The sequence below is a fragment of the Mus caroli genome, chromosome 8, assembly GCF_900094665.2.
Source record: "Mus caroli chromosome 8, CAROLI_EIJ_v1.1, whole genome shotgun sequence".
NCBI lineage: Eukaryota > Metazoa > Chordata > Mammalia > Rodentia > Muridae > Mus > Mus caroli.
This window is the reverse complement of record NC_034577.1, coordinates 8,223,730-8,246,804: the sequence shown is the minus strand read 5'-3', so window position 1 is coordinate 8,246,804 and position 23,075 is coordinate 8,223,730. Positions and strand designations below refer to the sequence as shown.

Genomic DNA, 23,075 nt, shown 5'->3' with positions numbered 1-23,075 from the left:
AGAAACAGCAGGGAGAAAATGTGTTGCAGGAGCTGGCAGGTGTCCAACTTCCCCAGAAACTGTGGCTAGGACACAAGAAGTGAGGCACTCCCAGGAGAGCCAGGAACTCCTGCTGCAGGTCTCTTAAAGCTCACCTGTCAGACACCCAAAGCCATAGGATGAGTATGTCCGACACTGTCTCCTATCTGAATGCTCAGTCCCCAGTAAGGTTTAGGAGGGATGGCCTTGTTGAAGAAGGTGTATTACTGGGGGCAGGCAGGCTTTAAGGTTCCAAAAGGCCATGCCAGTTAGTATGAGCTTCCTCCTCCCCCATTTTCCCCCTCTCTCTTCCTCTCATTCCCCGTCTTCCCCTCTCTCCCTCCTTCCTTCTTGAGGATCAGGGGTAAGCACTCAGCTGCTGCCCCAGTGCCTGCCTGCCTGCCACCATGCTCCTCACCATGATAATCACAGACTGTAGCCCTCTGGAACTGAGAACCCAGGAAAGAGTTCCCTTTGCAAGTTGCCTTGGTCATAGTGTCTTTTCAAAGAAACAGAAAAGTAACTAGAGATGTGGGATATAAAAGAAATCTTGACCAAAGTGAAAGGCAAAAGATCAGATGAAGCAAGACCTGGGCTGGCAGTGTCTGCACTAGTCTCTGTCTTCTGTGGCCCAGCACTCAAGAGGCTGCAGGAGCAGAGGATAAGCCCAATGCCACTCAGGAACATAGGAGAAAGCACAGGAGTGTCTCCCAGCTTCCAATGTGTCTGTTTCGGACATGGGTAGATCACAACTACTGACTGCGCCCTATCACTCAGTCTGCATACGTATGTCAAGGGAAAGCCACACTGCATTCTTTCCACACTAGACATCAGTTACTTCCTTTAGCAGCACAATATGCTCAGAATGGAAGCTGCTAAGTGAGCAGACTCCAGTGACGAGTGAGGACACATTCTAAACTGGTAAGGGTCTTGGAGTAGGGCATCCAAGTCCTTGCTGGATCCTCATGGGAAAGAGCCTGCCATCATCATGCTCTGGGTGGAGCCAGTAGTTTCACTGTCAGGATACACCAAGTTCAGACAAAGTAGATCATGTCATAAGCATGCCTCTTATAACTGCATGATCCAGTCACTAGATTAGGATCTCATGAACATACTCAGAAACCACCAGGATACCTGCCTACAAATAGAATCTGCCATGCATTTTGTTTCTAAATGTGCTGCCTGGTACTGTGGAAACCTCTACAGGACTTCAGCAGGCACTCAGAGGCTAACTGCAAACTCTTCACATGCAAGGCCAATGCTAGCAGTATCAACAGCATACTGCAGGTCAATCCTCCGACAGCCAGCAGTTCATCTCCCAACCACTCCATGGCTAAGCAGCAAGGACAATAAGAGCCAGCACAAATACCCCTTCCACGGCACCACACCATCAGCACCACACCATCAGCACCTTAGCTAGGCTGCCAGCATCAGGACATCCAGTCAAGAGCTGAGTGCACACCACAGGGACAAGCTTCAGGTGCAAGAACCTGACCTGACAGCTGACAGCACTTATCACATGTCAGAGTTTCAGCTAGGCAGCTGAAGGCCAGCAAAACCACAGCAGGAGAGTCAAGGGCACTACTTTATAAATAACACCTGTCTGGTTGGGTTGGAGAGATGGCTCTACAGTTAAGAGCAATTCCCAGCAACCATATGGTGGCTCACAACCGTCTATAATAGGATCTGCTGCCCTATTCTGATGTGTCTGAAGACAGCTACAATGTACTCATATAAATAAAATAAATAAATATTAAAAAAAGAAAGAGTGAGCGAGCCAAGGTCTAAAGAAGATCTAAAAGATTTTTTTAAATAAATAAATAAATAAATAACAGCTCTCTACTGGTCAGATACTCTAGGGCAGTGACTCCCAACCCTTTACCACAGTTCCTCATGTTGTGGTGATCCAACCACAGAATTCTGTTGCTACTTCATAACTGTACTTTGCTACTGTTATGAATTGTAATGTAAATATCTGTGTTTTCCAATGGTCTTAGGTGACCCCTGTGAAAGAATAACAGCTCACAAATTGAGAAGCACTGGTCTAAGTAATGCCTCTAACTCCATGGACACTGATACAGATACAGTGATCTCAAGAAAGACAAGAGCAAAAAAACAAAACCAACCAGAACATATAAAACTAAAGGATATCTAATCTACTCCAACTAGGCCCACTGGCACCTGAAGTATGTAAGGATTTGAAGTCATGCACTTCACCTTTTTAAGACTTACTTTTAAACACTCAATAGCCACAGCACCTGACTGTGACAAGACTGCAGTCCTGTCTGTGCAGAACACGCCTTCCTGTTCTAGGACACATGAGACGCTGTCTGCAGTTACTCACCACGTTGTAATAGCTCTTGTTGATGGCAGTCGTATCGAACCCTTTGGGAGGGCTCTTCAAGGTCCCTGATTTGGGTGACACAGGCTTCTCTGCAATTAAAAAAGTAGAAGGAGACTTTATTGGTCAAAGCCAAGGTAACAATCCCAGCAGGCCTACATGCCAACGCCTCCCCTAAACACCAACCCGAGAGAGGAGGTGAAGGGCGGGCCTAGAACACTGCTGAGGAGCAGACCACTTCCTCACGCTGGGAACCCAAGGTCACTCTTTCACCCACCCCAGTCTCCCAGGCTGGAGTGCAAGCATCTGAGAAAGTACACTCGGCAGTGCCAGGAAAAGTTCAGCTACACCTACAGCTTCACAGGGTCATAAATATAAAATGTTCCACAAGCAGAATTAGAGAAATGTTAGCAGGCATATAAGGCTCAAAACACCAAGACCCAGAGTTCTGGGAATTCCACAGCTAAAACAGTGGCAGGTGATAGGCTTCTAAACAACCAACACGGATGCAGACACACGGGAGAAAAGATTCACTCAGCAAGAGACTCCTGTTGGGCCTGCAGCACACCTGTAAGTGGTCCATGCTTAGGATGCTGCCACCTGCCACCATCCACAGCTTCCCCACGCTCCCGGGAGAAGGCATGGAAGCAGCAGTGTTCTGTGTCGTCCATCTGTCTGTATCTAGCAGGGCTTCCATGTGCATGTCTCCTACTTGCTCTCTGGGATAGGGAAGTCTACCTGCCACTGTTTGTAATGGCGGAAGAGAGGGGATGGATCCACTGATCTTGGGGTGTTGTTGGCTCTGTGGGTCAGGATGGAAGACACTGCCACCTTTCCACCCCAGATACTCCATTATTGCCTCCCTGTAATAATCCTGCTGTGTGAATTCTGGTCACTGAGCAGAGGAATTCTATCCCTCTGAGTGTGAGGAGGCACCTGTCCAGTCTCTCTCTGACTCTCCTATTCTCTGCTCACACTTCCTCCCACTACCATCTCATAGCACCAGGCTCTCAGACTATTTCCATACCCAACATTTCCAGGCTACAGGTCCTAAAGCCAAGCTTTACCCTTGAGTTCCCCACCATGGGACTGCTTGCCTAAATGCTCATGCAGTAGCTCACCGTCAAGTTTTCGCACACAGTTGAGAGAAATGACAAACAGAAGGCATTCTCTCTGGATGGAGGAGCGCTGCCTATAGGGTGGAGAAAGAAACTACTCTCTTTCCCTAAGTGTAAGTAAACAGAGGAGCCCAGTGCTTCTGGCTGAGACCCATCCTTTCCACAGGCAGACTCAGCCGGGGACCGGGAGTCTAAGCTGTGAGACACTTTGTATCCGTGGTAGCAGTGATTTAAGCCTGGAAAATCTAGAGTTTGGGCAAGGATACAAAGTGGTCAAGAGTGACCACTGACCCCCAACCCTTGGAGAAAGCACACCTGTAAGCTCGGCCAGCACAGGAGCTTACAATCTAACAGCAAAGCATGGAATTTCTAAAGTCTCTTCTCTCTTCTTTATTTAAACCTAAGGAGGCATCACCTAGTCAATAAAATTCAGTATTTACTACAAGAACCAAGAGAAAGTTTTTCACAATGAAGTTTCAGGCTACAGTGTTAATGAACAAGAACCAGAAAGAATGGGTGGGCTATCCTCCTACTCCCTCTGAGGACTGCTACAAAGCACAGGATAGATGGGAAGTCTATGACCCTGTGTACTAACACATCCTACCATCAGCTCTCAAAGGCCATGAGCCATGTCCATGGAGCCCCCACGACCAGAGAGACTGCAGCCAACCTCACAGAGCTCTGCTAAAAGCAAGCAGGACTACAGCAAGAGGACTACCAAGAGCCATTCCTCATTCCAAACACAGTGTCCACAAACTCAGTATCAGCACAGATGTGTGTGTGTGAAAGGACACAGAGGGACAGGCCCAAAGTAGAGTTTATAGCACTCCTGAGGACCCAGTACAATAAGCAAAATAGAACCTTTTGATGACAATAATCACAAAAATCAGCCTTGATGCTTCTACCAACTGGCTTAGAGACTTCGAGGAAGGACAGGACTCTGAGCACACAGGGCATATGGATGTAATTCCCTTAAAGCACCTGGGTAACATGAAACCCCATGTAAAACAGGACCTCTAAGCACTTGACCATTCACATCTGTTCTCAGCAGCCCAGATCAGCCCCTAGGATGGTCATCTGTGGCCACAAGCACAGAATCATGCTGACTACACATTAATCTTGTGCCTCCACATTCATTCTGCAACAGTAAAGCCAGTACCACTGGCCCCCTGAACCTCCTGTCTCCTCCTCCCTTCTCCCTTGAACTGAGGGATATGTGTGTGTATTAATCACACACACTGCTTGTATGGCTAAAACACAATAGAAATCCATACATAGTACACATCCAAAAATGGTGCACATAAAAGCTGCATAACAACTCTGCACCTTCTGTAGCACTGTACATACCAGACGCTACATACATTATGGGCTGCCAATTAAAGATTCTTACAGACTCCTGGACAGGTCTGTGCTGCAAAGTTTGACAGCTTGACACAAGCTAAGGCCGTCTGGGAAAAAAAAAAATCTCATTAAAGAAACTGCTTCCTGGGGGCTAGAGAGATGGCTCAGCGGTTAGGAGCACTGACTGCTCTTCTGAAGGTCCTGAGTTCAATTCCCAGCAATCACATGGTGGCTCACAACCATCCGTAATGAGATCTGATGCCCTCTTCTGGGGGGATCTGAAGACAGCTACAGTGTGCTTGCATATAATAAATAAATAAATCTTTGGGCTGGAACAAGAGGGGCCAGAGAGAGAAAAAAAAAAGTGTCTGAAGACAGTTACAGTGTACTAACATATAATAAATAAATAAATCTTTTTTAAGAAGAAAAGAAACAAAACTGCTTCCACCCACTGAGTAAGGGCGGCTCCCCTCCATGGCCTCTGCTTCTGTTCTTGCCTCCAGGTTCCTTCCCTGTTTGAGAGCCTGCCTTTATGGATAGAATGAGTAACACAATTGTCCTTTACCTCCCCAAGTTACTTTTGGTCATGGTCTGTGTTCACAGAAAAACTGAAAACAAGCCAGGCGTGGGCCAAGTCTCACCACACGAGGGAGACAGTCAGTCACTGTCATCCTTTCTGAGAGAGGCAGGGCAGCTGAGGGGGAGGAAGAAAACAGAAGAAGCCTTTGGCTTTTTTGTTTGCACAAAAGCTGTAAATCAAACCAAAGCGGGATGCAAAGTAAAAAGTTTCAGCCAGGGAAATGGACTCGAGCTTCTGTTCGGTTAGAAGTGACCTGTGAGCTTCAGTCAGGGGTGCTGTTCAGTGAGAAGTGACCCGTGAGCTTCAGTCAGGGGTGCTTTCAAACTGGCAGTTTTCTGCTCAGAACACTAAGCACCAACTATAAATTATAAACAGAATCCAATCCCATGATTACAAAACCAAATAAACTACTGGAAAATACAATACTAAAATGTGACTATCTAACTCAACTGCTGGCTACAAAGACATTGTTGAATTTTTTTTTTTAATAGTGTGTTTTTACACCAATCTGCTTGAACTACCAATATTTAGAATCAGACTGGCTTAACTTTTTTTTTTTTTTTTTTTACAATCAACTCATATTAAGAGAATTCTGTAAGTAGGAGCTAGTCCCAAAAGAGGCTACTCTCCTGTCTCATTGTCAAGTAGAGGGCATCCAGCATAACACTAATATGCAAAATTGCAGTATTTCTTGTATTTACAAGGTGGGGGGGGGACCTGTAGGTCTCAATTTGACACAAAAACTATGAATTCAACTTGCCTCACTGAAAACAGTATTCCTGAAGAGGGGTGTGCTGTGGATCAAACCCAGCGGCCATACAAGTTAGGTATGTGCTCTGCACTGAGCCACATCCCCAGTCCCCAATATACATCTTTGACACCAGGGTAGCCTGGGTACACTTTAAACTGGTACAGAAACACAAACTCATAAATAAGGTGTAAGCGTAAGAAGGAGGGTGGTGTGAAGGAATTGGCATTTACACACACACACAACACTGGCCCTTCCTGAAGCTTCCTCTTTCCCCACACTCCACACCCAAAATGCAACAGCAACCCCAAATGCAAGGCACACTCTATGCATGCTGCCAAGAGACAACATTAAATTTATATCTCTTTGAAATATTTCCACAAGTCATGTGAAGAGGACTCTGGGACTGCCATGCTCACCTAGTGGCATTTCTTATGCTAGGTGAACTAAAAATTCTGCAAGGAGAAGTATCTGAGAAGTAAAAATGTCACAAGACACTCTTACTACAGCAATTCAGAGACCTCAGATACAGCCACATGACTTAGACAAACCAGACTGAACAACTACCTCCCCTGAGTAGGTCTCTACACCCAAGGGACCCTGCTTACAGCATGAGGGACTCTCCCATAAAAGTCCTGCCTATGACATCTTTTTACTTGTTTTTTATTTTAACAAGAAAATCTTAACCAAGTGCAACAAGAAAGCAGGATCACACATACACACACACATACACACACACACGCGCGCGCGCCATCTTCCCCAGGCTTGTCCTTGACACAAGCAGTGATCCATACAAGAGAATAACCAAGGGATGCCAGCATCAGGAAGGACAGTACTAAGTCTCATGAACAACGAAACTCAGTACTGCTGGCCCAAGTCGCTGAGCTCCGACTCACCAGCCTGGCACTGATGACAAGCGTGCATTAAACCATTCTCCCCAGACACAGAGCTTTCGATTCCAAGACACAAATCACAGCTAAGTGGCAATGAAAATGGGCTGAAAGCTGCTACTCACCCCTGAAAGACTTGTCATGAATGAAGTGTCAATAACAGGAAACAGGAAAATCAACATATTTCCAAAGAAAAAAATGGCAGAAAATAGCTGCCTGTGACTAACTGGTTGAAGAAATCTATCAATGACAGTAATAAAACCCAGCCCGGCCCAGGCCATTGGAAAGCACCAGTTTTAACATAACGCAGACTAGTGACAACACAGACTGGTGACAACACAAACAAGCATGTGGCGGCTACAGGAGCACACACCTGTGAACCTGGTGACTCAGAAGGCTGAGGCAGGAGAATCACTTGAGCTCGGGAGTTCCAAGATTACCTGGACATCATGTCCAGAGACTCTGTCTCAAAAAGCAAGAGACAACAATTAACAGACCTAAGAGGTTTTTCTTAGGAAAACAACTGGGAAATGTCATGATCTGATACAAAGCCAGTTTATAATTATGGGGCCTTTATCCAGCATCCCAAGGTACAGGGGAAGATGAAGTTCACTCCACTGAAGACCAGACGCTTTCTCTGCACTTAATGGAGAACAGGCACTCAAGACTAGAACAGTCACATCTTAGGCTTCTCCCAAAGTCAGGTTCAGCCACTCACCACTTGGCTTGATCTCTCGAACGTAGTTGCTGGGGAACCAGCCGGTCCTGCCATTGTGTGTGCCCTCCCACCAGCCTCCTTCCTCCACTCGTGTGACATGGATGACGTCACCCTTTGAGAAGGAGAGTTCATCTTCATTGGTCTGCTGGAAGTTAAACTTGGCTCGTACTACGAGTTGGCTGTTGGTGTTATCAGTCATGTCCTAGAAGACAGGTGGGAGGAGTGGGAGAAATTTCCATGAAGTATGGTCTACTTTCCGATAAAAGTTACACTTCACTGTCATAAAGATGGCCAACACGTTTGTAGAAATGCTCCAAACTCCAGCAGCAGGAAAGCAACAGGCATGGTGGTGTATGCCTTTACTCCCAGCACGAGGCCGAGCAGAGACAGAGAGGTACGTGGATCTGAGTTCCAGGCCAGCCAGTGCTACAAAGCAAGACTCTGCCTCAAAAATAAACAAACAGTAGGAAAGTGTCTTTAAGAAGCTTAAAGCTCCTGATCTCCTTGTGCACCTTGACCACTGTCAGACTGCAACCCAGGAGGGAAGGGACTCTGTACTCCCACTCCTGCAGGCAGGCAGGCAGGCAGGCAGGCAGGCAGGCAGGCTCCTTGCTCGCTCCTGTATGTTCGAGCTTGCACATTCTCTCCCTCCCTCCCTCCCTCCCCCCTCCCCTCCCCCATCACTGTGCCTATCTCTACCTTGAAAATTAATCTCTATACATGTGGACATACTTCCAACTACATAAAGCCACAATGTACACTTGAGTCACTAATTTTTAGGTTATTCCCAATGTTTGTTTATATACTCCACAGTGTTTCTCATATCTCATAAAAGGCTGCCTTAAAAATATTCATACATCCATTTTTCATAGCAAATACAAAAAAAAGTATGTTAAATCATAAAAACATTTAAACTTTAACAGATATTTCTAAACTGATCTCCAAAAGAGTTCTACAAACTTACACCAAACAACATGCCCTTCAGTACAAAGATCCCTCCTTTTAAGGTTTTAAAAAGCATTTATTCCAGAAAGAGTAACAGAAAAACAGCACCTCACATCCTGGATGGTGCTCAGAGACAGCACTTCCAGGCCTCTGAACAGAGAAGGGCAGGCTAGTGTGTGTGTGTGTGTGTGTGTATGGGTGTGTGTGTGTGTGTGTGTGTGTATCATCTCTCTTTCCACCCAGCTTGGTGAGGCTCTGGAGAGGCTCAGAAGTATAAATCTACCATCAAGCGACCAAAAAGACAACCCCTAGACCAGCCTCTCCCCACCACACAGAAACAGAGTCAACACATAAAATCTACACCTATATCTCTAGGGACCAGATCCACACACCATCTACTGCACTGTGGGCTCATTTGACCTGCTTCTTGGGGTGAGCCAAGGCTAACAGGATGCCCTGTCACCACAGCCCATTGGCATCCATGAAGACTAGCCAGGAGTCCTAGCCTCCTCCCTACTGGCCCGATGTGAGCACACTGGTGTTTTCTGGCCCTCCACCCACTCAAGCAGCAGACTGGCACAGGACCCCACAGCATCCCTTGCCACAGTGTAAAAGACACAACAGAAGATGTCCCCCACTGCACAGAGGACTTCATTCTTTTCAGAAAAGGGTGCTCAGTGGACGATGGTCAATGATGAGCAACTCCAGATGAAAGGAAGCTAACACAGCAGAAAGAGCATTTCACTCTCACACGTCCCAAGTGGTTTAGAAAATGGCCCAGGAGGATGAAATCTAAGGCACTGAAGGAGCCTGGACATCTTCCATGGATGCTGTACTAATAAAACTGTGAGTGGATTTGGCATAATTTCCTACGGCACAGTTTGCCAACCTGGAGACTGGTACCAGAGCAGTGTCAGGAAAACACCAGAGTCTAGGGTCCCCAGCTCTAAGAAAGGGGGAAATGCCATTACAATCTAGTCATTCCTCCCAGAGACTAGGGACATGGGGAGTGATGCTCACACTAACCCGGCCACGCTGAGAGCCACACTCAGCTATCAGTGGATGGACACTCAGACCCAGACATTCAACAGCATCAGCAGAGTTCTAAAGACAAAGCGTGACAGTGCGTCTCACCCATGAGAAAACCCTCATCCGAAGCCCACAGAGCACGTAGCTCGTGCTGAGAGTCGCCTACACACTAGTAAAATGGCTTTTAAAAACATAAGAGGAATGTGTCAGAAATCTACACTTAGATTCTGAGCAAGAAATACCTGTTGTCCCTTTCACCATGCCAACTGTGGGTTTTCTTGTTCTGAGAAGTTTCACATTTCCTCTTGGGGAACGAGGGCGCCATCCCCCCAGCAGCACCAGGACAGAGGCTGCAACCTCCTCCCCCTACACACACATTCTCAGTTCCAGGGCAGCCAGAGCTGACTGAGGAAGGTTTAGGGGGCAGGCTTTAGGCAGAGAAAGAACTGCCTTCAGTCTTCTGCTCTAAGGGAGTTGCACGACTTAGCAGATGCCCCACCATGCAATCTTTCCAGCCAGTGGGATGGCAGTCCCGATTCCCCAAGAGTCTCAGTGAAACTGGAAGCACTCCTGCTATGAGTCAAATGAGCAAGTCCTTCCAAAGGCTTAACAGGCCACAGTTTCCCATGTGCTCAAACGTAACTCAAAAAGGAAGTTGTGGGGTCTGGTAATGGGGAGTCTTAAGGAGTTCACGGGACTGAGTTTGGGTGGCTTCAGCGGAATGTTAAAAACAAAAAGAGACATAAAGATACAGCTGAACACAGCCCTGAGCGCTTCTGAGTGCTGTGCATCCTCACTGTAGTGCCTGCCCCACAACCTGGGTCCTGCCCTGTTCTCCTGGCAACAGGCTCCTGAATCATGCCCTCTCTGTGGAGCCAGGCTTATGCATAAAGGCGATGTTTATTCTCAAATTCATGTGCACAGCGAGCAATTACCTGAGGGCTGGATGTCAAAGCATTCACCTCTCTAGAGAAGCAGCTGCAGCCTTCAGGATAAACCCAGATAAACAAGTGTCCAAGAGCACTTGGCTCAGTATCTGTGGAGTCCAGTGAAAAGCACACGCCACCACACCACAGCAGGAGCCACCCAGCAACGCCAGGAGCCCAAGGTGCTCCACATCCCATCTGCGTGAGCGCAAGCATCCTCCCAAGCACTTTTGCAGACCCTTGTGCCCAAAATGTCTTTGAATCAAATAATAAAACATCTTACTTACCAAGCTTCGGTACTGGCTCTGAAGCAATTTTGAAGTCCTACTGTGTGAAGACTGGGATCCCAGGGAATCAAAAGACTTTATCCGATGGGACGAAGGCCGAGCACACACAGAATCACTTCCTAGTCCAATGTCTGAAAAGGTGGAACACACAGAAGAAGTGCTGAAGGCCCGATACCATGTGCCTTCAACACACACTGGGTCTAAAACCGGGCCAGTGTGGAGGGACACACCAGAAGTCCACAACAAAGCAGGCCATTCACACTAACAAAGAGCAGATTCTTCTGCTCCATAAATGACGTGGTCATCCCCCAATTACCTCTCCAGGAGCAGNCTGCAGAGGACTGACTTACTGGTTCTCTAATGTCATTCACAACAGTCTGCACACCAGTCTATAGATGTCTGGAACAACAGGAACTGCTCAACGAGGAACTGCCAGGCACTTAAGTCTCCAGCACACAGCACACGTGCCCTTCTCCAAGACCACACGCCACACACGCCACACCGTGGAGGCAGGGATGAACAGCCACATGTCATATAAGCCAGTCATGTCTGAAGACAGCACACACAGAAGTAGCTGGCAGAGGCTACCCAGGCATGCACCACAGCACAGCCCACCGCTGACCAAAAATCATTGTGGGACTCAAGGCCACACTAAACAAGGGACTTGGAAACCAACTGTACTGGCTGGTTTTGTGTGTCAACTTGACACAAGCTAGAGTTATCACAGAGAAAGGAGCTTCAGGTGAGGAAATGCCTCCGTGAGATCCAGCTGTAAGGCATTTTCTCAATTGGTGGTCAAGAGAGGGAGAGCCCATCTCTGGGCTGGTAGTCTTGGTTCTATAAGAGAGCAGGCTGACCAAGCCAGGGAAGCAAGCCAGTAACATTCCTCCATGGCCTCTGCATCAGCTCCTGCTTCCTGACCTGCTTGAGTTCCAGTCCTGACTTCCTTGGTGATGAACAGCACTATGGAAGTGTAAGCTGAATAAACCCTTTCCTCCCCAACTCGCTTCTTAATCATGATGCTTTGTACAGGAATAGAAACCCTGACTAAGACACCAACATTGTGAGTGGTAAGGAGTGTGAAAGTACCACATGCTCTGAATCTTAACCGTGTACCAGTGAAGACACAGCCACACCCCAGCAGTGGCACACCCCAGTGTTCTGAACCAACAGCCCCCACTCCTGCTGTAAAGTCAGGAGGCAGGAGATGCAGGGCTGAGGGAAAGGGCAGCGTGCTGAGGAGTGAAGGCTCCCTGCACCAGGAAGTGCTGCCCCAGCACTCACAGCCCCAGAATCACAGAACACCATCAGCAAAAGGCNAAATGCCAAAGCAGCTTCTCTCTCAATGAACAAACGCTCATTTTACCTTGAGGACAGAAAAGCAAAGCCATGAGCCTTCACATCCTCAATGGGAGGACACTTAAAGAGTCTTACCTGCTGTCACTTTATTTAGTGTCACCAAGGAGCTGAGGACCTTGTTAAAGTTCTGCCCCTGATACAAATCATTTGCATCAAAAGTCTGAAAGGAGAAAATAAAGCAAGAAAATTAGTACTGGGTTTTATGCTAGCACAGAATAAACAAAACTCCCGACAATATGCGGTTTCACATGGTCAGCAGCATTGTCTGAAAAACCCAACAGACAGCACAGCCTCCAAGTGGCTCCCTGGGAAAGGAGTCCATTGGAAGTCCCTTGTGAGGATCTCCTTATGGGGCATCAAGCCCTTGGAAGAGTACCAAACCTAACTTGGCTCCCTTTAGTACCCAGGTGAGGCGAAAGCCAGGATGTGGGCCAGGAGCCAACAGTTAATGGTACCCAGGAAAGGCTCATGGTAGCTTGTAATCCTCTCTCCTTAGACCATAAAAGCCCATGGACATGGCAAAGATGCTCTCTTCTAGCATGGGAGGNAGGTAAGCTAAATTCACCCCACTGCACACAAGGCCACGCAGACACAGGGAAGCGCAGAAGATGGCAGCCAACAGGTGGGAGATAGAGTGGATCCCAGAGGAGAGACAGGGCAGGGCCTCTGAGCAGAGTTCTGAAGAACCTAGGCTATAGGCAGCCCATTCTGACCCCAAGTCAGTCACACCACAAGATTAAGGCAGGAAGAGAAGATGCATGAGCTAGCCTGGTTATAAGACCTCTGAAAACCAAATGTGTGTGAACATATGTGTATGTGTACCACTGTGTGTGCATTTGTGTGTTATGTGGATGTACCACCAACCTAAATCTAGGAGAGATAACATACAAAAGATGACCTGGTTAAACACGTCTGGCTTTTGTTTTGAGGCTCGCGCGCGCGTGTGTGTGTGCATGTGCCTGCTTGCAGATATGCTAAAACACTCACATTCTGATAATCAAATCCTCTAACACTGTATCCTAGAAAAACCTCACTGGTACAAATTATAGAAAGAAAAGCCTGGATGCCAAAACGTATCCCATATTGTTTCTCTCTTGAAGCAAACTGGAACCATCTTGGTTCTCTGCCTGGGATGAGCACCTGTGGGCTGGCACTGTACCTTGCCCTCCTCGCCTCCGGTCTGCAGTCTTTCTCAGTGCCAGGAACTCCCTCCTCCGCCCCCTTCCTGCCTCCCACACCGTCCCCCTTCCCCTTCCTGCTGAGCCTTACTCATCTTCCTTCCTGAAGGAGAGGAGCGGCCTGAGCCTTACTGAGCTCCAGAAATCCCCCAAGTACATTTATCACAGGAAAACTTTGTGCCAGTGTTGATGTGTGCATTCCACCCTAGCTCGTAAAGCCCAAAGAAGAGGACCAGACCACACATTTCACACTGCCTAGTTAATGTATACCTGACCAGGACTGAGTGGATCTGTGGGTCGCTCATCCAGAGAGTCAGATGTAGCTCAAAAAGGAGGCTGAGGGTCAAAACTGTTCTAAAAAGGATGTTGCTGAAAGTTCCCAAGAACCAAACCAAAGCACAAACGGTAATGTGTCAGGAACCGCTGGTCTCCTTGGGACAGTCGGTCATCCTCTGAGCCTCCAGGCAGAGCCCTCCGAACCTTTATGACTACAGTCTTGATTCCTGGGCTGTAACACCCGTGCCCAACAGAAAGCCAGCCCAAATGGGAACTCTGTCTAAGCTTACCTCCCTCCCTGTTCAGATTTTTAAGAGTCCCATATGAGTTAAGTTATATCTTTTTAAAGAATAAAATGACTGTCCTGCCTAGGCCTGTTTTCTCATGCAAACGTGAAGCCCCCTGAGTTATAAACTGCTGCAGTGATGGTTTATTCTTCAGCTCTCAATTCTAACCCTGTGCCTGGAAGACTCAAGCTACGGCACAGTCCCCAAGAAACACACACACAAATGTCCACTAACCTTCATTATGGCAAGGCAGCAAGTCACAAACCCCAGAACAACAGGATGTGAGATATGGGAAGCTTCCTGTTATCCCAGGATTATATAGCTCTCCTACCCAGATACCACGGAGGACCTGACTGGCTGCANCTGCCTGCCAATGGGCTTCAGCATGACGTCAGAACTCAGTGAGCCTACCACTACCTTCCTCCCCAGGAAACCCAACAATGAGAAGAGACAAACCAGAAGGCACACTCTAAGCCTGAGAGCATTCAGACAGGACTGCTTTTCCAAGGAGCAGAACGGACTACTTCACTAAACAGCAATCTAACCAACAAAAAGCAAAAGTCCTTTAATTCAGAGAGCATCTGTGCCAAAGGAACCAGGAGAGAGGCCNAGGACCTTCCCTGAAACAGCTTTCATAAACCAGCCAGTAACACACCGAAACTGCGCCCAGAGCCATGAGGTGTCCAGGACAGAACACACAGCCTGGANGCACACTGGGCTAACAGCACAGGCTNGCAGGGAGGCTGGCTTTCACAGTGCATGGAAGGTGTAGGCCACCGTCACCACGTAGACCAGAAGTGCACATCTGCCTGCCCATCTCCTGCCATGACGGTCCGTCTATCCAGGTTTAGTAGAAGCCTGTGACCCTGGATCCACAGGTCAAAACTAACCACATTTCCAGATCTTCAAAGACTAGAGTCTATCTAGTCTTCTAGACTAGTCAATCTGGCCTAGCTGCCACCTCCTGCCATAACTTCTTCCAGACCTCTCAAGTGCTCTGCCTCGGCATACTCCTTATTTTATGGTTAGTAATGNTATCCAAATGCAGTAACAGGCTTGTGCTCTTGTACAAGAGCACGAAACAGGAAAAATGTGGCATCAACTGCCCAGTGTCTACCTGATAAGCTGTCACCGTCGAGGTGATCCTGTGGGCTGGCATGAAGGTGCCTGCTCACATGCGGCCCCAGATGTAGTACTTCTGAGCAAACTGTAACACTGTCTCAATCAAAACAACAGTAGGCCACACAGAAGCCTACCTACCTGGCACAGTTGCTAAGACCGGATCCACCCCAGAACTGTCCTATCAGGACACAATTTTCTGACCTCCTCTATCTCTAACCCAGGCTTACTGCACTGTAAGACTTTTCCTCACTACAGTTCCCAGATAAGTCTTCATCCTGCAGGCACACAAACAACTGGCCTGACTGGGGTTGGGGCCCATCACATGGAGTTCCAGGTGTCTTGTGGGGAGGGTCAACAAGCCTCTGACCCGGCTCCTCAAATGAGACCGGACAGGCCCGAGTTGAGCTGCTGTGGAGAATGGCAACTAGCTCCCGGCAGCAGAACTGGTCAAAGAAGCCTCTGCTTTAAGCACAGGGGTGGGGGAGTTGTCCACAAGCGGCAGCAGAACTGGCCAGAGAAGCCTCTGCTTTAAGCACAGGGGTGGGGGAGTTGTCCACAAGCAGTGTCCATCAGCAAGGTGAGGCCTCCAACTCCAAACAAACAGGACTTCCAGAAACATCTGACCAGCTAGAACAAAAGCACTTTTAACACAGTACCTCCTCCTCTCAGGATGCTGTGACGCAAAATAAAGGTGATTTTGAGTAGGTACTGGCACACTCCTTAGCAAACAAGGGTCCCTTCTACCCCAAATCTAAAACAGCACTTATACAGTGTTGGCAGCTAATGCTCCACAGAGACTCAGAAGAAAGAAAGGAGGGAGGGACAGAGGGAGGGAGGGGGGAGGGAAGGAGGGAAGGAGGGAGGAAGGAAACCCTAATATATGCTAATTTGCTGTGAGGAGTATTCCTTCCCAGAGGACCCCGCTGTGTCCTTCAGTAGGTGACAGACTGTGAGGCAGAAGAGGACAAACACCTAGGTGAACTCTTCTACCCTGGCCTGTACTACACTCTCCACAGTGTCACCTCTGGGCAACTGGGCAAGCACACGTGTCCACAGCCATGCTCTACACACAAGAGCGTGAAGAGCAAAGCCCTGCAGTGTCGTATCTGCCAGCGTTCAGAAGCAGCTTGCTGCGTGAATGTGGGTCACAAGGGAACAGCACTGCAAGGCTGGCGGGAGGAGCCCAGGACTCCTTGTGTCCTCACCGCAAAGATAAAGGAAGCCAGGGCCTAGCCTTGGAAGCCATGTGTGCCATGTATTAGGAGTCATCAGTGGCGTCCACATTAGCAGACATGAGAACACTCCTCGAGGGAGAACAGTACCTCAAGACTACCAAGATATAAGCCAACCTAGACAGAAGCAGGAGAGCCCACAAGGAACCAACATGTAGACACTGCATATAATTTAAAATCCAGAAGGCTCAACAGCGCACCACACACAGACAGAGCCTATCCAGCCACCACACAAACATAAACATCACTGACCACGAAACTGATGTGATGCACCCTGAGATACTGAACTCAAAGCAAACCAAGCTGAGTGACTCAGACCTAAATGACTAAATGCCATCCTTATNTGGCTGGCTACACCCAGAAAGTGCCAGGGAAAGGTGTCTCTCCTCCGCCATCTCAATAGGAATGAAGACCCTCTTACAGGACAGACTGACCCCAACACCTTGACATCAATCAGTTCCGCCACAAGAGGTTTATGAGGAAGCTATATTCATTCATTCATTCATTCGTTCATTCTCTCTCTCTCTCTCTCTCACACACACACACACACACACACACACACACACACAAGTCTTGGCAGATATTTCTGGAGTGTTGCTTGCAAGGTTTAAAAATATACTTTTGTCCTACCATATTGTCAGGCAGAATCTGTGATTTCAGAACAAGACTGACTGACAATGAATGGTAAGTAAGTGGTGCTATTTAAGTATAATGCAAATGGTCCACACTGGTCAGACAGTGAGATCCAGCCCTGGCTCCTCATCTTCCAGGCTCCTACAGATTTTGAACTTAAGTCCACCTACTGCTCCTCAGGGATAAAGACAGAGCTTCATAACAATTACAGCGCTCTCACCGAAGATGACCCTGAACAAGCTACTGTCCTTTAAGATAAGAATTGAACCTTATCCTGTTTGTGGATCCTCTTCATCAACATGCAAACACTATGGCAGGGAACATACTCTTAAGGACAAGGTCAATTATCTTTGGTAATTTCCAGAAGGACAGTCCAGAACACAGTCACACTGCTGGCCAGGCACCCTTCCCAGGCCTAGGAGAGACCGTCATAAAGCACAGCTAGGCAGTGACAGCATCCAGTCACGACAGAGTGGAGATAAGCTTGCTGAGGGTAAATGTCACAGCAGTGCATGCAGAGGCTAGACCTTCCAGTTCAAACCATCTTACACGTGGGGAAATAAGCTCTGACTCAGGCCATCTGAACTCTGCCCTCGACAGTACACTGCCAGCCAAGGAGGGGAGTGCGATGTTGCAGATACCAGGAGGCAGTGCAGTCCCACAGGTCACACAGGCCCCATATAGCTGCTATCCATCCCTTATCTCTACTTGGCAAAGCACTGCCTACCCATCACTAGACCTGAACCCAACCACAGCAGGACCTGAACAGAGTTGTGACAAATGCTTGGGCTAAACCTAAGGGAAGTAACAACGTCTACAGCTCTAAAAGGCAGTGAGAACATTGCAATGACAATGGCCAGGTTTGGACAAGTGTTTCAAGACCCACTGCAAACACTGTTCTCCTTCCTCCTACTGCACGCTAAAGTGAAAAATGAAAGATTTTAAATGGGGGAGGGGCTATGAGCAGTAGGCATCAGATTTTAGAGGACCACTGGGGGGAAGCAGATGGGTTCTGAAAATCCTAACAGTTGGGAACAGTCCCATGAAGCCACATGATACCAAGGACCACAAGCAACTGCACCTGNACCCACAGGCCATTTTGCAGAAGGTGAACAGCACCTAACCCCTCTTTATACTCGGTCCTAAGGGCAGATCAGCTTCAGATGTCCCTGAGTTCATGGGGCGGACACTGAGAGGAAGAGGGGTCAGTAATCCCGCCCTGAGCCAGAGCTCAGCANCGTCAGACACTCAAGGCCCTGCTCCTAGATAGCCCTCTAGACTCTCCACCAGCTCTTCCTGCCACCCACATGATGGCACAGGCATGCAGGCTACTATCACAGGGCTCAGTGGTGGAGTGTGTGTCTGTCGGACCAGGGCTGGATCACCAGTACCATATAAAAGCCACGGTCTGACCAAGGCACACGTGTGAGAAGAAGATGCACTTGATCACAGNTACAAAGCACTGTCAGCATGAGGGTCAGAAGGCGGGAGGATCTGAGAGCAGCCCACCTGCACTCTATTTATGCTTTAGATGACACAGGTGCCAAAGCAGCCATGATCCAAGAAACACCAAAGGCCCAGATGAGAACAACTCCCAAATAAAGCCTGCTCTCCCAATGTGCCAGGAAAGGGTGGGAGGTGAGGTGGGAACCCTGCCTCAGCGAACACTGAAGTGGCAGGCAATGCAGCCCTACCCTACAGTAAAGTGAACCAGGGAGCTGGGACAGCCACAACAGGCTGCAGCAAGCTCCCCAGGCGCAGCTAGAGTGGCAGTGTCCTTACCCCTACATCAGGAAATACAGGTTTCGGCCTGGCATAGTGCCACACAACTGTAACTCCAGCTACACAGAAAGCTGACACAGTGGGGAGGAAGGGTCACAAGTTCAGAGCCAGCTCAGGCTCTATTGTAGAATGAAACTNTATCTCAAAAAGTAAATAAAATGACAATAATCAAGGCTGAGGAAGCTGATCCCTGGAGGACACTTGCCTGCCAACATCTAAAGAGGCCCGGAGTTGGGGGAACAACCCACAGACCACAGAGCACAAGACTGTCCAGTACTGCCACAAAACCATACAGAGCAAAGACTGGAATGCAGAGGGACTGTGGAGAGGGGCAGCTCAAACACTCTACACTCTTTGTCTGCTGAGAGCTAAGGAGGCTGTGGTAAGAAAGGGAGTTTGCAGGTAGAGATCGCAGGCTTCCTGACGACTGGGCACAGCAACCATAAGTAACAGCAAATATCACTTTAGCCAGACTCCATACAAACTCCAAGGGAAGCCTGTGAGCAGGAAACACCAGGGCAGCCAGAAAGGCTTGATATGGGCTTCAGGGTGATGCCATCGAAACAGTCAACAGAACAGCAAGTGCTGATTTCAGAAGAGTCACGCAAGTCAAAGAGANCACTTCCGTGCAGCACTCTGTAAGTCTTGCTGTCCAGTTCCACATGGTTTCCAGGCCCATCTGCGCACATTTGGTCTCAGCACACTCACCAGCATGACTCTGAGAACAGGGTCTGAGGACTGAGACCCCCAGCAAGCAGCCTTCCTCCTGTGACCCTCACTCCACTTCTCATGGAGCAGATCCTAGTGCCGAACACCTCCCCTTAAAAATGAACCGCCTTCAAGACTGTCTGGGCACAGGGGGGGCTGGCTCACTAAGAAGGGGGAGGAGTTGTGTGTGGTGGCTTGCATGATTCTCAAGGCTGACAAGGAGATTCTAATGGATACTAGCTTTTCTTTGTCTCAGACCCCAAAGCCAGGAACCTGTTCTCTGCCCCTCACTTCTGCCCAGCTCAGACTGTAGGGATCTTTATTAAGTCAGGGATAACTTAGGGGAGGAGGGCAGAGGGGCGGGGGCACAGCAAGGTTTATACAACAAAAGCTGGGGTACGTACATAGGAGATCCTCATCCTTGAGGGGGTAACCAGATCTTGGGGGCACAAAATACAAGCAGCATCAGACCAATCCCCTAAACTCAGCACCTCCAGAGACACAGAGGGGCAGACACTAAGTGTCCTCTTCATAAAATGCTATGGGAAATTAGAACACTTTCATGCAGAATCCTTTGCCAAAACTGTTTAACTAGAATCAAACTATAGGCAGGTTTGTATCTCACAGACACACAACTGTAATCCGAGCACCTGCAGGGAGGGAGATGGATAGGGCAGAAGCATCTCACCCTGGAGGCCAACAAGTGCTATACAGCAAGACTGTTAAAGGAACTAAAAGAAAATGGCAGAGAGACAAGCAGCAGCTATGTTGGGAAGCCTCCCTCCTCCTGGCTGGCTTGCACAAAGATGCTCTCCGGTCTGCTGACAGAGAAGTGTCAGCAGTCTTACCCAGGTGTAGACCCTGCTAGCTACAATACCAACCTGCCTGTACACACAGTAATGACCAACTGTTTTCTGCCAGGGTTTTAGGCCTTTTCCACAGGGAAGAAATGTGCCTGGTGTGTAAACCTGGTCAAAAGCTTATGGCTGGGATGGTCATAGCTAAAGGGGAGTTGGGGAAGACAGATGAACTACTCTGTTGTCTTGCTTTACGGACATGATATCAAACTGCCTTCTAAATATGTGTGTACCCAAAGGACAGCGCTCCTCAGCCTCTTTTTAGAGCCTCTGTTTACAGTGAGTGACCACTCACAGACTCATAACTGGTCATCGTGAATGTCAGCCCTGAACAGAAGCTCTGCATTCCTCCCAAGGCCCAGGACACTACAGAAGGAGGAGTGCTGTGAAACACATCGCCTGACATGACATGGCTGTCTACATCCATGAACTCACAGCAAGCAGCTATGTGTACAAGACTGGGACCATTGACACTCCATCATGGCGGGGAGGGATGCATACGGGTTCAGCCCTCCTGGAGAAGTTGTGGGCAGTAATGGCTGCCAGGGGAGGGCGGGTTACAGTACAAGTCACCCCTGCTCACGTGATGCTTTGGTCAATGTAAGTCACCCCTGCCCACCTAACTCCCCACTTACACTTATGCAGGCATCCCTAGTTAAACACAGTGGGGTCACAGGGCAAAGACATGAAGAAGGCTAGGGACTTGCTGGAAAGACAAGATTCAGTGGGAGGGAAAGGGGAAGAGGGGGTAAACGAGAGGACACAGTCAGAATACACTACACTTATATGTAAATTTGTAAAGAATANAAATGAACAATTCTAAGTCCTAAGTGATAAAGGTGAAGGACAGATCTTTGTTAGAAGTCACTGGAGAGGCGGGCGGGACACAGTGAATGAGGCATGTCTCCGCTCGGACTCCTCAGAACAGGAAAGCTGCATGCCATCTGAGAACTCACATCTGAACATGGACTAAACAGATTTTAATGCTAAGTGCCTTGGGAAAGTATGAAAGCTAGCATCTAACTGTATGTTAACACAGGCACTGAAACATTCAGAAGTACCACCAGGTCTATAAGGTAGTTTAAATGCTTAGCAAAATACAATTTAAACAAACATGTAAAGACTTGCAGAGATAAAACTCAATGCGAAGTATCAGTCCTGGACCCAGGGTGTTTTCTATGGTGGCTTTCCACACAGTTTCCCATATAAGAAACACTCCCAGGAGAACAGGTCAGGAAGCTCTCTGGCACCCACTCACCACCCCTAACCTTGAGGTAAGAAAACGAAAGCATCCATTCTCCAACTACAGGCAGCAGTGAGCAATCTTATAAGGCCCAATGGCCCTCCCCAGAGACTGCAACTTCAAGTTCACAACCCTACAATCTACACAACGGTAGGCAGGTAGGCCCAGTTCCATAGGACTATGGCTAGAGAGACATTGTTTCTCATATCTGCTCTTGGCTACCAAGACTTCCCATCTTCTGTACTCCTGGGAAGTCAGCTGTTCCCTCCCCGGCTGGGTAACAGGTGCCATCCATGCCCTCAGCAAATCAAACAGATGAGCTAGCCAGCTCCAAATACCACACTCAGCAGCTGTTTCTAAGACCTGAGAGTGTGTCTGTGATGTTCCCACACACTGAAGCCCAGGAGGGCACGAGCCCCCTTCCCTGTCTCTCCAGAGGAATAAGGGGATCATTCCCCAAGAAGCAGAGTAGCACAGGCCCCAGGAATCAAAGGCACTCCATGGAAGAAGGAACAGTTACGAGAGAAAACACCAATAAAGCCTAATATAAATTTAGGCAGAAATACATATTCTGGGTAATTTTACTTTTAACACATACTCAGTATATATAGACTTCACATCCAAACACAGTGCAAAGGCTTGGGGTTTGTTTTACTTATTCAGTAGGAACCTGTCCTCTGCTGGTTCCCAGAACACAAAGGGTTCTCAAAGACACAAAGATGCAGGACAAACAGCGTCAAGAGAAGAGAGGAATGTGACATCCAAGCAGACAATGGCCTCTATTTCTGGATCTGTTTTCAAAGGAAATCAGAAAGATGACTAAAGGACAGCCAGAAAGAAACCTGTTTCACTAGACATGGGAGGGGGCGAGCACCTAATTCAGGGACACGGCATCTACCCAGCTGGTACAAAGCTCTGGGTCCCATCCCCAGCACTGTGTGTGAGTAACTGCAGGCAGGAGTCCCGCACACAGAGTGCCACAGCAGTGCCTCCCTCTCTCCCACCACTCTCGGCCAGGCCTGTGCATCTCAACCTTCATTCCACAGCCACTCATCTGTCATGACTGTCACTGTTTTATCGTCCACAAGGACTAGGGAGAAAATAAAAGCACAAATGTCAGTGATGCCTTTTCCCACTGTCTGGCCAACTGTNAACGTAGGATAAAGCACCCTTGATATAGAACAACTATAGGCAGGGTAAAGCACACTTCANATACAGAGTNTCTGCTCCTTTTCCTGCTCTGGCCCCATGGCACTGAGACTAAGAAAGGGTTTCCCAGCAAGCTTCCCAGACCCACATGGTCAAATGAGTCAGTCCATACAAGCAACCCAGCTCAGCAGCAGGTGACAACCACAGTCTGGCCTGTAACTTGCACTCTCACCTGGCGGCTCAGAGGTACAACCTCGCCATCTCTTCAAAGGGACCTTCAGAACCTACCCCAAGCCAGTAACTGCCCA

The 23,075-nt window shown here is 48.3% G+C and overlaps 1 protein-coding gene across 1 annotated transcript in view; it reads right to left on the bottom strand.

Annotated features, from left to right (window-relative positions):
- The window catches only part of Arhgef7 (Rho guanine nucleotide exchange factor 7), a 118,865-nt gene that overhangs the window by 51,028 nt on the left and 44,762 nt on the right, over positions 1-23,075 (bottom strand). Inside the window, exons 3-6 of the mRNA XM_029480659.1 lie at positions 12,376-12,460; positions 10,942-11,072; positions 7,755-7,956; positions 2,335-2,451 (exon numbers count right to left, since the gene is read on the bottom strand). Of these exons, the coding sequence (XP_029336519.1) occupies positions 2,335-2,451; positions 7,755-7,956; positions 10,942-11,072; positions 12,376-12,460 (535 nt within the window). The remainder of the gene's footprint in view (positions 1-2,334; positions 2,452-7,754; positions 7,957-10,941; positions 11,073-12,375; positions 12,461-23,075) is intronic.